Source organism: Meriones unguiculatus, chromosome 3 (assembly GCF_030254825.1).
Source record: "Meriones unguiculatus strain TT.TT164.6M chromosome 3, Bangor_MerUng_6.1, whole genome shotgun sequence".
NCBI classification, from domain to species: Eukaryota; Metazoa; Chordata; class Mammalia; order Rodentia; family Muridae; genus Meriones; species Meriones unguiculatus.
In genome coordinates, this window is record NC_083351.1 from 68,026,657 (window position 1) to 68,043,934 (window position 17,278).

General features: G+C 40.1%; 1 protein-coding gene across 1 annotated transcript; it reads left to right on the forward strand.

The window, feature by feature from the left end:
• Positions 1-2,129: 2,129 nt before the first annotated feature.
• On the forward strand, positions 2,130-7,414 carry Prss58 (serine protease 58). Its single transcript, XM_021646291.1, has 5 exons — positions 2,130-2,169; positions 4,858-4,996; positions 5,192-5,448; positions 6,915-7,054; positions 7,265-7,414. Exons 1-5 carry the CDS (start codon positions 2,130-2,132, stop codon positions 7,412-7,414), a joined length of 726 nt encoding a protein of 241 aa, XP_021501966.1.
• The last annotated feature ends 9,864 nt before the right edge of the window (positions 7,415-17,278 follow it).

The following is a 17,278-nucleotide window of genomic DNA, read 5'->3' on the forward strand; positions in this document are numbered from 1 at the left end:
ACTCAGATGGAAGTGTAGCTCATCTGAGTCACAGCACCAAATAGTGTTTTGTTTGCTTGTTTGTTTGCTGGTTACTGCCTTCCTGATTGAGTGGGAAGGTGTCCTGAAAACTCAGCTCTGAGTGCTGAGATGTTATCTCAGTTCTGAAATGGAACTGTGTCCCAAGGATATCCTGAGGCATGGGAACTCAGGAACCTCACAGCTCTGGGGAAGGACAGTGTCCCAACAGTATTCTGAGGTACAGGAGCCCAGGAGCCACACAGCTCTGGGGTAGAACAGTATCCCAAGTGTATCTTGAGGCATAGGAAATAAGGAACTACACAGCTCTGAGAGGAGGCCTCCTCAACAGAAATGCTATAGTTCCCAGAGGAGGGTTGCCCCAATCCCTGATGAGCTGAGGAGCTTGAGCGCCTCAGCCCCACTCCTTCAGCTGTTGCAGCTCCCAAGAAAAGAGTCGCCTCAACCCATAATGAGCTGAGGAGACTAGGATCCTGAGCCCCAGCCATTGCAGCTCCCAAGGGAAGAGTTGCTCCAACTCCTGATGAGCTGAGGATCCTTGGAATCTGGGCTCCACTCCTTTGTTTCTTCTCTTCTTCTGATGACTGAGACACTGCAGGCAGTAAATCTCTTAAAGATTTATTGAAGGGACAAATCCAGGAGAAGAGGGACAATTCTAGGAGTGGCTGCCTCTGTCCCACGAGAAGGAAGCAGGGAACTGGGCAGGTATAACCTTTACATAAGATTCCTCAGGGATGGAGCTTTCTAGGGCAGGGCTTTCCAGAGTGTGGATTTAGTGGGATTTCAAGTCCTAGGCTTGGGGAAGCTCAGAAATTGATGGGCTTTTTTCCTGTTCGGGGATTATTTGGTTTTCTTGCTCAGGAATTGGTGGGGTTTTTTGTCCAAGACTTTTAACCTCAAATTTGCATTATCTGAGATGTACGGAGGGGCTGAAGATGACAGTTACAGAAGTCTGGGGGAGGAGGAGCTGGGCTGCTGGAGCTTCCTCAGGCAAAGGTCTGGCCACTTTTCTGTCTTGAGGGGTTATAAAGTCTACAAGGTCCAAAATTTACAGAGTCCACTATGAAAGCAGTAGACTTAAGCAGGAAAGATTGTGGTTATCATGGGCTGCTCTAATGGCAAGAGCGGGCATTCTGAAGCAGGAAAGGTATCCCTTACCATAGCAGTTGGCTGAGGCAAGAATAATCAAAGTGGACAGCTTCCACTGAGGTACTGACAGGAACCGCCATTTTGTCTCTCACCTCCACAGTTCCTGGGTAGGAAGGAGGAGCTGACTGCCCTTAGACAGGAAGTAGGACTGACAGTAAGCATTTGGAATGTTAATGGCCAGCTGCTCATAGCTCTTGAGTTGTGTGTGAGGTGGGGGGAGGGGGGAGCAGTGGGCCACTCAGATTCCCACTGCTGCAAGGGGGGTGGAGGGGCAGCATCAATTCACCACAGCTTTGGGGGATCCTCAAGATGGCTGGGTGGGGAGTTGAGGTGGCCTTCCCCACTCCTTAAGATTGCTACAGTCTGGGGCTTCTGCTGCAGTGATCTGTTGGGACCACTTGGGGCAGCAGGCCACCTCAACGTGGTGGGCTGCCCCGCATCTTGGGGCCCTGGCTTCTGGGCCATTAATCCTGATGAGACTTGATAATCTAGGGTCAGATGGCAGGGGAGGAGGACACCCCCTTTCAACGGACTAGGGAAAGGGGATACCAGAGAAAAGGGAGGAAGGGTGGGACCGGGAGGAGATAAGGGAGGAGGCTACAATCGGGATATAAAACGAATAAATTGTAAGAAGAAAAAATTAATGGAAAAATGACTGGGAAAAAAATTTTGGGCTGACACGGTGGGCCACCAGAGCTCTCTCTACGATGGTGAATGGCTGGCTTTGATTCTGCTGTTCCCAGGGCCATCTCTGATGCTCTGGCAGCTTGGCCACCACAACCTCTGTGGCAGAAAGCAGTAGGTTGCAGTGTCTCCAGCCCAACTGGTACCTTTTCATAAAGTAAACCTCTCCACTGAAATAATTCATGTATATTTTTTCTCACCTCAATCTCTCTCTTGATTTATCATATGTATTTCATCTCAGCTAAACTCCAGCTCATAAAATGACTTTCAACATCATAATGAAATCTGTCTTCCTCTGCATTCTTTCAACTCTGCTTGGTGAGTATCTACACAACCATCTCTATTTGCCAAAGAGGAGTCCTTGGAAAAGCATGGGAGATAGAAAAATGCTGGCAGCATCATTTCAAGCTTAGTATCTATCTCTAAGCCCTGCCACGCACCTTCTCAGTTTAGTTACTCCCTGTGGCAACACCTGCCTTCTGCATTTCAAGTTGATTGCTTATGTACTTTGAGGGAGCCTTGGACATTGACACCCCTCTAAGAGATCCATTTCACATTAGGAGCTGTCTCTGGACCTTCTGGAACATGAGACGTTGTGGCACAGAAACAGGAAGTGAAAGCCCAGATTAAAAGAGGAATCCAACTAAGGAGTGTACCAGCAGACTTAAAGTTGAATATGTCCTGATATGGTTCAGCTCCACACCACATGTCCACTGTGTTAGGGAAATGATTGTTCTGTCTTCTAAACATACCCTAAATCAATCACATCTCAACATACCCACTAGTCACAAGGCTCCAAACCAACATCTCTTCACTGGAGTATCCATTTACTCTCCTAATCAGCCCCTCCATTTTGGTATGCTCTGCTTCAAAGGATTCTAACATGGTGCTGTCATGGCTGCTCATTTTAAATCTTAAAGTGGCCACACCTTCATTTAGAATACAAGTCTGCACAATTCCAATATTGCACAGACCCCCCCCCCTATTCTTTCTATATCATTCTCCACCACCACCATCCTTAACTCATGCCATGAGCCACACTAGCCTCCGTGATTTTCCTTAAACAAGACCTAGATATTATAATCTGGCTGTAGATAGATTTTTTTCCTCTTTCTGGAGTCTCTGGCCTCACATACCTGATGCTCTGATTCCTTTGCCTCCCAGTCAACCCTAACCATTGATTGTTGCATGATGCTTGACTCCATGGGCTGACACCCCCCAAACACACACAACTGGCATTGATTTTCCATCTTTCACTGGGCCTAACTTTATTCCTGTAGCTTTAACCACCATCTAGCATGATAGTTTATTTACTTAGGTTTTATGTTTATTTTTTTTAATGTTTACCAATTCAGATGTTTGAGAGCACAGCATTTATACTCTGTACTCTGGCACTGACATTAACTCTTCTGCAGAGCACTTAATGTCTCTTTGAAATATTTTAGCTATGATGTTCATGACAGTCTTAATCCATGTATTTTAAAGAACCAGCCATTGTTTTAAACCACACAAACCTTCCTCAGAACTGGAATATGTTTTATTTGTTGGAGAATCCGCACATTTAAAGCGTACATTTCTATCTTCAAGGTGCTCCCAAGCTAGAAGAAGTTATAGGTAGTGAAGCAAATGGGTACTACCAAAAGCATCCAGACCCATGAGGAACTGATACATGATGCGGGCTAGGTGACAATATTTGTAAAACATATCTACTAAGATATCTGTGTCCAAAAATGCAACAATATATTAAAACTCAACACTAAACAAGCAAGCTGACTTGAAAGTGGATCTATGATAGGAGCAGGCAGTGACCTTGCTGAATGTTTCAGTCTCCTTGGATTGCCAAAATAAGTACCATAGTCTGGGTGGCTTGAGCAACAAACACTACTTTTCTCATAGATCTGGAAGTTGGAAACTCAATTTTTAATGAATATCTGTTTTATTCACAAGCTAACAAAACAGAGCCTGGCATATACTAGTGCTTAACATTAATTGACAGAATTACTCCCTAGTTGTCCTCAGACTCTGCAAGCATTTGTTCTGTCCACTCCCCCCCCATGGGTACTGCCTTTCATTGTCCATGGTACAGTTGTTGGAAAGAGAGGAATGACTTGGAAAGTGCTTGTGATAGATACTCTTCGCATTGCTGTGGCCAAAGAACTAACAAGAAGCAACACAAAGGAGAAAAGATCCATTTGGCTCATGAGTTGGGGTACAGTTCATTATGTTGTGGAAGGCATGATGACAAGAGCAACTTCTGAACTGGTAGCCGAAGCATGATGCTACTTGCTCACATCCAAACAGATCAGAGAGTGGGCAGGAAGGTGGACTAAGCTATCTACCTCAGCAATTTCTCCCTAGGGATCTACCTCCTCAAAGATCACCACCAGCTGGCACTCAAGTGTTCAAACATGTGAGCCTACAGAGGGCATTTTACATCCAAATGTTAACAACATTCTAAAATTGGTAAAGTGGTTTAGTACTTAGCTAGTCTAACAGTTTCCACTTAACTGTATAAAAGAGAGAGGTTGTATTTCTTGTAAACATCATTTCTTTATTATTGTGTGTGTAAGATTGGTGGGGTGGGGCACATTGCTATGGTACATTTGTAATGTGGGCTGTTTTATGAGGCGTATGCTCATAAATCTTTGATTCTGAGGGAATCAAATTCAGGTTACCAGGTTTGCTTAGCAAGTGTTCTATTCACTAAACTTTCTTACAAGGCCTTAGAAAACTCATATTTCAAATGAAAGAATATTTCTTTACAATTAAAACAATTAAAAGAATAAACACTTTTTAATGTAGGTTTTTATATTACCTGTAATTTTCTTCAGAACAAAATAAGTCACTTTAAAGACTTGATTAACCACTTGGAAGTGCTTAAGAGGAGGGTTCAATAACTTGAAGCTAGTGAATTAATTATCATTGTTTTTTTTTTGAGTTTTTGTTTTTGTTTCAAGGGTTTTCTTAGTTATTAATTTTTTTTTAATTGCATTGCTTTCTTTTCAGGTACCTTTGCCTATAATGCAGATCACGTAGCTGGTGCCACACCCCCCTACTTGGTCTACCTGACGTCTGATTATTTGCCCTGCACTGGAGTCCTGATACACCCTCTTTGGGTGATCACAGCTGCACACTGCAATTTACCGTGAGTGATAAGGACCTCAGACCATTTTGTTCTTTGAATTCTGAGCTTAGATATAGACCCATTAACCTCTATATCACTCTCAAGAAATGAGGCAAGGAAGATCTTCTAGGAATGTTATTTAGGGAAGGCTAATTAAGGTCCATATGATTGCAGAAACTTGGATAAGCACGTTTATAAACATCCTTATCATTCTAGGAAACTTCGGGTGATTCTTGGGGTCACAAGCCCAACAGATCCCACTGAAAAAAATGTGGAAGTGTCTGGCTATGAGAAAATAATCCGACATCCATCCTACTCAGCCTCTTCTATTTTGTATGACGTGATGTTAATCAAACTGTCAAGAATAATTAGACCTAGTAGATACGTGAAAACAGTCAAGCTGCCCCAACATATCCTGCCTGTGGACACAGAATGCTCTGTCTCGACTTGGGCCTACAATCTATGTGACAGCAGTGAGTTCAAGGCATTAAGTGATGACATCTGACTTTCTGGCATTTTCTTGGGATTCCCCTCTAAGCTTCTGCAGTTCTGCTTTTATAGGACTTCCTTCAAGCTTCTGCTTTCACCATTTCCTTTTCCTTCAATGCATTGGGAGACTTTCAAGTCTTTTTTCTGTTGTATCTTTCTATCTTCTTTGTTTATGAATATGAAAGAAATAGCTTTAATGAAAATATATGTATACGTCTAGGCCTAACTTGATGTGTAACTTCATCTCTCTCAGAATTTCAATTTTCTTCACTCTAAGATGAAATGCAACACCGTTGAAGGCTTTCAAACCATTTCAAGCAATGAATGGCTCAGGTCCTTGAAATATAAAATGCATAATAAATCAAATATAAGATAAACCATAACATTGTGGCAAATCAGATAGTAGATCATTATGTAGAATTGAAAGATACACCTGAAGAATTATTATAATAAATAATAATATATTGTATAATTAAAATCACAAAAATGCTTAGAAGAATAAATTTTTATATGCTCATGACCACCAGAAAATGATAACCTGGGTATGAGAAGGAAAGCAACTCCCCCCACACACACACACAGAAAGAAAACATGAACCTTAATTTGATTTATTTCACAAAGCAAACATTTCTAAAATAACTCTTGAAATAAATGTGAAGCTGTGAAATTACTGTTATAGTAGAAAGTAAAGCAAAGGAACTCAATGTTTACTTTCAAAAATTAGTGTCATGTTTTCAAGTAAAGACATTCAAATAAATTAATAAAAAGTTAAATCTCAAAACATAAAGACTCCCTAAGAAGACTGCCTATAGATTGATGCTGCTTTGATCTCTGTATCCAGGACAAGTTAGACAACCTTTCTTATGGGTATGCGTCACAGGCAATGCTTGTGGGACTTTGATGGAAAAGAAGCAGGTTGAATTAATTAGGAACAAGAAGACACAGTGTTAAGCTGATTATATAGTACCACTTAGTCTGGTTGGGTTTTTTCCTTTTATTAGTGTCTTGGGTGATTATTTATTATCATAATAATTATTATTATTAATTGCTGCTGTTACTTACCAGATAATTATGTGGCTTTACCATCTGACAAATAAGGAATTAGACCACATATTTCTAAATTCCCTGAGGCTCCAAAATTTGTATAACAAAAGACACTATAAATGTTTCAATTTCCAGAAAAAAAAAAACTGAAGCAATTTGCTTCATTTTGTGGCAAGACTATCTCAAATATACAAACCACCCTCCTAAACGGATAGACCGTTGCTTTATGGCAAGTTGTTAATTTAATAATCTCCTGTATACTTACTGTTTAAACTTCTTGTTTCTCATTTCTCAAAATTTGAACTCCCTTGCTGATAATAGAACAAACGTTGAAAAGGGGGAAGCAAAGGTGCGCTTTGGTGCTTAGGAGAGCTCACGATAATTATGATATCCCTCTTTTCTCTAGCCAAGGACCCTGACTTACTGCAGACTGTGAATATCTCTGTAATCTCCAAGGATGAGTGTCATAATGCCTATAAATCCTATGACATCAAAGAAAACATGATCTGTGTGGGCATTGTGCCAGGACGAAGGCTGCCCTGCAAGGTAACATAATCTTTTTAAACTTTATTTACTTATTCACTTTATATCCTAACCATAGCCCTTTCCCTCCCTCCCCTATTCCTCAGATAAAGGGAGACCCCCACCAACCCATCCATCCCAATTTATTAGTTTACTCTCCATGCCTTGCTTCAGTATGTAATTTTTTTTTCATCTTCTGCCAGAAAGATGACCTGGTTTTCTTCTTTCTGGTAGGAAGTTTCAGCTGCTCCAGCAGTCTGCGATGATGTACTTTATGGAATCCTGACTTATGCAGACGGCTGTGTTTTGAGAGCTGATGTTGGCATCTACGCTAGCATCTTTCACTACGTGCCCTGGATTGAAGCTACCATAAAATATAATTGAGCTCCAACAACACCAAGAATTCTGAAACATGACACATCTTGTGCTCATACCCAATCTCACAATCAAAATAAATGGGCTCATTGGATTGTGACAGGCACGGCAGCTAACTTCCTCTGTGCATGCAGCAATGGAGTAGTCACTTCACATCCAACCCTTTCTTTCTCCCATCACTGAAAATGGGAAACTCAAGACTTGTCATTTCTCAATGCAGCTGATAATAGGATTATTGAAAAGGGGCCACAATCATCTAGGGATATCAAATTTCCTACCACTAGTACTGAGTTAGGCATGTTTTCAGAAAGTTAAACACATCATTTTGGAAAAGGTTTTCTGACAATGAATGAGCTAATTAGAGGAATCAATTAGAATAAGAGCTTAAAGATGAGGATTGGAATAGACACTGCACTGTCTCATATGTACACAATTCTAATAGAAAACGTGGAAAAAGCTTGCTCACTCATTTGGGGTGTCTATTTGCAATAGAAGAGGTTGAAGTTCAAAGTTCACTGGAACTTAAAACAGCAGATAAATAGGGGTTGCAGAAGTAATTTTCCCAGCCTACATCTGTCTTTTCATGTAGCTAATGTTTTGAGGTAAATATTCAGAGTAATGAGTTTCATCATAGCATCCTTATCCACCCATGCCATTCTATTTTGCTCCCATGCATTGACTCCACAGTAGCTACCTCAGAAACTCTACTTTGTTCTGTTTTTCACTCAAGCAAGCATTCTGTCTCCTCTTTCCTTATCATTTCCACAGATCTGGTCAGAGACACAGAGATATAACTGACAGGTTTCCATGGTAGTTTTTTTTGACCAGTAGTCTAAAGAATTAAAAAACAGCAGCAAAGACAATCTGTAGCAATTACAAGTAGACCACTGGAGCTTTTCAGTACAGAAAGTTCTGAGCCAAATCTTGTCCTCTTAGAGGTTCTAAAACCTCCAAACCATCTAAGCTTCACCTAAGAGTTCCGGAACCAAAACTGTGTAAATCACTAAGTGTGAAAATGAGCATGTCATTCTTCACTTTTTTTATGAAGTGAAATTTTAGTTACAGGAGAAACTAGTAGTGTTAAGCAAGTTTTAAATTGTATTAAAATGTTTTCCAGCTTAAGCAACTGTGTAGTCTTCATCACTAGTACACTGCAGCTGAGGTTTCTGAATTCCACAAGTTTGGGTGCTGTCTGTTTTACCATAAGCTCTAAGAAGTAACTTCTTTTATTGGAAATAAATTTAATGAGAGGGAAAGTAGAATGCTTATGTCACAAAGGCAATTGAAAGATGGTAGTGATTACAGGGTAAGGACACAAATTCTCAACATACTTCTCTGGTCCTACTTTTGTGATGGATTAAGATGAGACCAGTGACACTTCCAGGTAGTGAGAACGAATAACACAGCTAAGAGTCAAGTTGCATAGAATGGTATTAACACATTGAATGCACTCAGAGCACAGTCAAGAGCAGAGTGAGAATCCATGTTACCATCTCCTTAGACCTATTATCTTAGTCCATTTGGGATGCTTTAAAAATGGTATATACTCACTTATAAGTGGACATTAGACATATAATATAGAATAAACAACTAAAATCTGTACACCTAAGGAAGCTAGGTGGAGGACCCTGGGTAAGATGCTCAATCTTCATTCAGAAAGGCAAACTGGACAGACATCAGAAGAGGGAGAAAACAGGGAACAGGACAGGAGCTTATCACAGAGGGCCTCTGAAAGACTTTACCCAGCAGGATATCAAAACATATGTTGAGACTCATAGCCAAACTTTGGACAGAGTGCAGGGAATCTTATGAAAGAAGGGGGAGATAGAAAGACCTAGAGGGGACAGGAGCTCCACAAGAAGAGCAACAGAACCAAAAAAGTCTGGTTCAGGGGTCTTTTCTGAGACTGATACTCCAAAAACCATGCATGGAGATAATCTAGAACCCCTGCTCAGATGTAGCCCATGGCAGCTCAGTGTCCAAGAGGGTTCCCCAGTAATAGGAACAGGGTCTGTCTCTGACATGAACTCATGGGCTGGCTTTTTGATCACCTCCACCTGAGGGGGAAACAGCCTTACAGTCCACAGAGGAAGACAATGAAGCCAGTCCTGATGAAGCCTGATAAGAAGAGGAGGTCTTTCCCTATCATTGGATTGGGGGAGGGGCATAGGAGAAGAAGAGGGAGGGATTGAGAGGGGTTAGGGAGGGGACTACAGCTGGGATACAAAGTGAATAAACTGTAACTATTAAAATAAAATTAAAATTAAAAAAATAGAACTAGAAACTTGTAAACTACAAGTGGAAAGCAAGCCTTTAGAGTCAGATGACAGCAGTTTTGATACATCCTCAAATGGAAGAATGCATATGGCAAAAAATAAGAAAACATTTAGTTCTTGAAGCCTCTATATAAGATGCTACTCACATCCATGAAAATGTTTTCTTCACCTCTAAGACTACTGTTCATGAGTTGAGTTTCAGCATGAATCTTGAGGACACAAATGTACGTAGGTACATTTGAATGTTCCCTACGTACCTCTTGATCAGAGGAGAGATTGTTTTAAACTCCACAGAATCACCGAGAGCCAATGGGTATTCTGACGTAATTTGGCTCCACATGTCTGCTTTTAACCCAGAATGATAGCAGCATCCTTAAATGTAAAATAGGAGATGGACTGTGGTTTCAACCCCCAAGGGCTGAGCAAAAATTACAAAGCAAATTTCTTGTCTTTGGAGCTACCTTCAACCCTCTTGGTTACCATCTTCATGTAAATAAAGCTGAAAGTTCTCCAGTCCCCAGTGGATATTCATGGTCTCATATTTAACTAATGACTGACCTGATTCTAAAAATCTATTTCGCCAACATCCTGACATTTCTGTCTAATCTTCTGGGCTCAGTTTTCATTCTCCCAAGGATGATGCTGATTTCTCATAATGGCAGTGAGGTTGTTCTCAAGTGACAGTTACCTCGGTGTATTTGTGGAATTCTTTTGTCAAAAATATTTCTGACTTATTAGATCGTGGAGCCCGAAAGAATAATAATAATGGGTATATATGTACACACACACACACACACACGTATATATAAGAATGGCTCTTGTATACAATGGAAGAAATAGATGTATCTGTCAAAGAAAATGTTAAATCTAAAAAATTCCTGACACAGATCGTCCAAGAAATTCAAGACAACATAAAAAAACAAAACTTAAGAATAATAGGTATAGAGGAAAAAGAAGATTCCCTGCTCCAAGGACCAGAAAATATTTTCAACAAAATCATTGAAGAAAATTTCCCCAACTTAAAGGAGAGGCCAATAAGAATACAAGAGGCCTACAGAACACCCAATAAATAAGACCAGAAAAAAAAATCCTCCCGCCACATAATAATCAAAACAGTAAGTATAGAGAACAAAGAAAAGATACTAAAAGCTGCAAGGGAAAAAGGCCAAGTAACATATAATGGCAAACCCATTAGAATCACACCTGACTTCTCAACAGAGACTATGAAAGCCAGAAGGGCCTGGAGAGATATCATGCAGACCCTAAGAGAACACAGATGTCAGCCCAGGCTACTATACCCCGTAAAATCTCAGTCCTCATAGATGAAGAAAACAAGATATTCAATGACAAAAATAAATTTCAACAATACCTACACACAAATCCAGCATTACAGAAGACACTAGAAGGGAAAATACAACCCAAGAAAACTAGCTACTTTCAAGAAAACACAGGAAATAATTAACCTCACTACAGTAAAACAAAAAGCAACCAAACATACAACCTTATGACCACAGCCAACATCAAAATCAAAGGATCTAATAGCCACTGGACATTAATCTCTCTCAACATCAATGGACTCAATTCTCCAATAAAAAGACACAGACTAACAGAATGGATGAGTAAACAAAACCCAGCAATCTGTTGCATACATGAAACTCACCTAAGTCACAAAGATAGACATTACCTGAGGGTAAAGGGTTGGAAGACAGCTTTCCAAGCAAACAGACCCAAGGAGCAAGCAAGAGTAGCCATTCTAATAGTTGATAAAATAGACTTTCAACCAAAATTAATCAAAAGAGATGGGGAAGGACACTTCATACTCATCAAGGGAAAACTCCAACAAGAAGACATCACAATCCTGAACATCTATGCCCCAAATACAAGGGCATCCACATTTATAAAAGAGACATTGATAAAATTTAAACCACACATAGATCCCAACACATTAATAGTGGGAGACTTCAACATCCCACTCTGAACAAAGGACAGGTCAACAAGACAGAAATTAAACAAAGAAACAATGTCTCTAACAGAGGTCATGAATCAAATGTACCTGACAGACATTTACAGAACCTTACACACAAACACAAAAGAATTTATCTTCTTCTCAGCACCTCATGGAACCTTCCCCCAAATAGACCATATAGTTGGTCACAAAGTGAGCCTCAACAGATACAAGAAGATTGAAATAATCCCCTGTATATTGTCTGATCACCATGGAATAAAGCTGGACCTCAACAACAACAGAAATAGCAAAAAGCCTACACACACTTGGAAACTGAACAACTTGCTACTAAATGACAGCTAGGTTAGGGAAGAAATAAAGAAAGAAATTAAAGTCTTTCTAGAACTCAATGAAAATGAAGACACAACATACCCAAACTTGTGGGACACAATGCAAGCAGTGCTAAGAGGAAAGTTCATAGCACTAAGTGCCTTCAAGAAGAAATTCGAGACAACTCATTCAAGCAACTTAATGGCTCGCCTAAAAACCCTAGAAAAAGAAGAAGCAGACACACCAAAAAGGAGTAGATGGCTGGAAATAATCAAACTCAGGGCTGAAATCAATCAATTAGAAACAAATAAAACAATTCAAAGAATCAATGAAACCAAAAGCTGGTTCTTTCAGAAAATCAACAAGATTGACAAACCCTTAGCCAAGCTAACTAAAAGGCAGAAAGACACCATCCAAATCAACAAAATCAGAAATGAAAAAGGGAACGTAACTACAGACACTGAGGAAATCCAAACAATCATTAGGACTTACTTCAAAAGTCTATATGCCACAAAATATGAAAACCTAAATGGAATGGACAATTTTCTTGATTGATTCAACTTACCAAAGCTGAGTCAGGACCAGGTAAATCAATTAAATAGTCCTATATTCCCCAAGGAAATAGAAGCAGTCATCAAAAGCCTCCCATCCAAAAAAAGCCCAGGACCAGATGGTTTCATCACAGAATTCGACCAGACCTTCAAAGAAGAGCTAACTCCAGATCTCTTCAAACTATTCCACAAAATAGAAACAGAAGGAACATTACCAAACTCATTCTATGAAGCCACAGTCACCTTGGTACCTAAACCACACAAAGACCCAACAAAGAAAGAGAATTCAGGCCAATCTCCCTTATGAACATTGATTCAAAAATACTCAACAAAATACTTGCAAACAGAACACAAGAAAACATCAAAGATATCAACCACTATGACCAAGTAGGCTTCATCCCAGGAATGCAGCGGTGGTTCAATATACGGAAATCCATCAATGTAATCCACCATATTAACAAACTGAAAGAAAAAAAAAACACATGATAATCTTCCTAGATGCTGAAAAAGCATTTGACAAAATCCAACATTTATTCATGTTTAAAGTATTAGAGGGATCAGGGATACAAGGCACATATCTAAACATAGTAAAGGTGATATAGCCTTTAGCCAACATCAAACTGAACAGAGAGAAACTTAAAACAATCCCACTGAAATCAGGGACAAGACTAGGCTACCCACTCTCTCCATATCTCTTCAACATAGTTCTGGAAGTCCTTGCTAGAGCAATAAGAGAGTTGAAGGAGATCAAGGGGATACAAATTGGAAAAGAAGAAGTCAAATTATCACTATTTACAGATGATATGATAGTATATGTGAGTGACCCCAAATACTCTACCAGGGAACTCCTACAGCTGATAAAAACCTTCAGCAAAGTGGCCAGATACAAAATTAACTCAAAAAAATCAGTAGCACTCCTCTATACAAAAGACAAAAGGGCTGAGAAAGAAATTAGAGAAACAACACCCTTCACAATAGCCACAATGATATAAAGTACCTTGGAGTAACCCTAACCAAGCAAATCAAAAACTTGTATGAAAAAAAAATCAAGTCTCTGAAGAAAGAATTAGAAGAAGCTATCAGAAGATGGAAAGATCTCCCATGCTCATGGCTTGGCAGGATTAACATAGTAAAAATGGCCATCTTACCAAAAGCAATCTACAGATTTAATGCAATTCCCATCAAATTGCCAACACAATTCTTTACAGACCTGGAAAGAAAAATTCTCCACTTCATATGGAATAACAAGAAACCCAAAATTTCTAAAACAATCCTCTACAATAAAAGATCTTCTGGAGGTATCTCCATCTCTGATCTTAAGCTGTACTATAGAGCAACAGTAATAAAAACTGCATGGTATTGGCATAGAAACAGAATGCTGGATCAATGGAACCGAACAGAGGACCCAGAGATAAACCCACACACTTATCTTTGACACCTGATCTTTGACAAAGATGCCAAAACCATACAATGGAGAAAAGACAGCATCTTCAACAAATGGTGCTGGTCCAACTGATGTCTACATGTAGAAAAATGAAAATAGATCCATACTTATCACCCTGCACAAAACTTAAGTCCAAGTGGATCAAAGACCTCAACATAAAACCAGACACATTAAATCGGTTAGAAAAAAAAGTGGGGAATACCCTTGAACTCATTGGCACATGAGACAACTTCCTGAACAGAACATAAACAGCACGGGCTCTAAGAGCAACAATCAATAAATGGGATCTCATGAAGCTGAAAAGCTTCTGTATATCAAAGGATACCGTCATCAAAACAAAACGACTGCCTACAGATTGAGAAAGAATCTTTACCAACCCTGTATCTGATAGAGGACTAATATCCAGTATATATAAAAAACTAAAGAAGCTGAAAAGCAGCAAACCAAGTAATCCAATTAAAAAATAGGGAATAGAGCTAAACAGAAAATTCTCTGTAAAGGAATATAGAATGGCAGAGAAACACTTAAAGAAATGCTCAACCTCATTAGCCATTCAGGAAATGCAAATCAAAATGACCCTGAGATTTCACCTTATACCCATCAGAATGGCCAAGATAAAAAACTCAAGTGACAACACATGCTGGAGAGGTTGTGGAGAAAGGGGAACCCTCCTCCACTGCTGGTGGGAATGTAAACTTGTACAACCACTCTGGAAAGCAATCTGGCACTTTCTCAGACAACTAGGAATAGTGCTTCCTCAAGATCCAGCCATGCCACTCCTAGGCATATATCCAAAAGAGGCTCAAGTACACAATAAGGACATTTGCTCAACCATGTTTGTAGCAGCTTAATTTGTAATTGCCAGAAGTTGGAAACAGCCCAGATGCCCCTCAACTGAAGAATGGATGTAGAAATTGTGGTACATCTACACAATGGAGTATTAGTCAGCAGTGAAAAATAAGGAAATCATGAAATTTGTAGGTAAATGGTGGGACCTGGAAAGAATCATCTTGAGTGAGCTGTCCCAGAAGCAGAATGACACACATGGTATATACTCACTCATGTAGACATAACATAGGATACACCTACTAAAAACTGTACATCTAAAGAAACTAAGCAAGAGAGAGGACCCTGACTAAAACACTCAATCCCCATCCTGAAAGGAAAAGAGGCTGAACATCAGAAAAAGAAGAAACCAGGAAACAACCTAGGAACCTATCTCAGAGGGCCTCTGAAAGGCTCTGCCCTGCAGACTATCAAAGCGGATGCTGAGACTTATGGCCAACTGTTGGGCAGAGTGCATGGAATCTTATGTAAGAAGTGGGAAATAGTAAGAGCTGGAGAGGACGGGAACCACACAAGGAGAGCCACAGAACAAGAAAATTTGAACACAGGGAACTTCCCAGAGACTCATACTCCAACCAAGGACTATTCATGGAGATAACCTAGAACCTCTGCACAGATGTAGCACATGATAGTTCAGTGTCCAAGTGGGTTACATAGTGATGGGAAGAGGGACTGCCTCTGACATAATCTGATTGGCCTGCTCTTTGATCATCTCCCCCTGAGGGGGGAGCAGCCTTACCAGGCCATAGTAGAGGACAATGCAGCCATTCCTGATGTGATCTGATAGACTGAGAACAGAAGGAAGGAGAGGAGGGCCTCCCCTGTCGGTGGACTTGGGGAGGGGCATTCATGAAGAAGGGGGAGGAAGGGTGGAATCAGGAGGGGAGGAGGGAGGAGTTTATGGGGGAATACAAGATGAATAAAGTGTAATTAATAGTAAAAAAAATTTAAAAATAGAGTGGCTCTTGTTTAAAAAAAATTAGATAACAAATGTTAGTGAGGATGTGGAAAAAAAGAGCCCCATTAGAATACTGATGCATATGTAAATTTATATAGCTACTACAGAAAACAATACTGAAGCTTTTCAAATTTTTTTTCAAGTGGAAGTTCATATGAGCCAACAATACCACATATATTGCAATAGCCAAGAAATGAAAACTGAGTTTCCATAAAATGAATGAATGAAACTATGTAGCACATATGCACAGCGTAATACCATTCAGCCCCACAAAGAATGAAATGGTGGTTAGGTTACCAGGGGCTGGGAAAGCAAGGAAGAAGGAGAGAAGTGAAGACATGGATCAATGTGGGCTGAGCTCTAGTCAGATAGGAGGAAGCTCTGTTATGCCATTGCACAGTAAGGGAGTATCAGCAAGTATACATGCTGTATCTCTAAACATCTCAAGAAAGAACTTTCGATGTTTTTGCCATATAAATTCAGGACATAGATATATTTAACTTTGAACATCTCAAAATGTATGTGAGTGTTGAGTCACCACATGGTATCTCATCATATCTATAAGTTTAATGTTTTAAAAGAATACTTTTCGAGGTACAGCAGCAGAAATTTACAATCTCAGCCCTTGGGAGGCTGAAACAGGATGATTAGGAGTTTAAGGACAGCCTCAGCTATATGAGGCCAACCTGGGTTACATGAGCAAATAAAAGTGCATTTTTCAGACTCTCTGCTGGCAGTGTATACCAGTCTGGGAACGAATCTGCACATGTCCAGTTGTACGATTTGGATAACCTCAGAGTCCACAATGGGAAGTTGTGAAATTTCATACCAACCTCAGTAAAGGATCCATACCAACGTTTGCAGTGAGGTGAACTATCCGGATGGTTTTCATTCACAAGCAACCGGCCTCTTGTCTGAGATGCAGGTTCTGCACCTCCGTATTTGCCATTCACAGCTCATTTTTTTTTGAAAATTACATATTTTTTTTTATTTTTATTTTTTTATTTATTTTTTTTTTGCAATTGCAAGAGAGCTTTATTATGAGAGCGATCAAATTCGGGACCCAAGTCTCACTGACACAGCAGAAGAGAAGTGGGACCCCGAGCTCTCAGTGAACAGGATTTTTTTTTTTTTCAATGCAGTTTATTCAGGAACATTGAACAATCCTCGGACCCCGGGGAAAGCCAGCCCATAGCTTAAATAGCCTCTGGGTAGCCAACCCAGGCGTGCCACGGGGGCAATGCAGATAGGTCCACATACATGGAAGCAAGCCAGATCCTCGGCCTTAGCCAAATGTGTACTTGTTCGTGACAGAGAGCACTCACCATCGGGAAGGTGGAAGGCAGAAACCAGCTCCATCTTTAAGGCATAGCATTCCGCAGCTCTCTACAGTTCCCCCTTTTTGTTTTAGACGCATCAGGCAAGAGTAGAGGTCTGATCTCTGATATTAGAAATAAATTGGGACTTTGTACAGATGTTCATTTAGGTGTCATCCACCCAAAGACACAGCTCATTTTTAAATC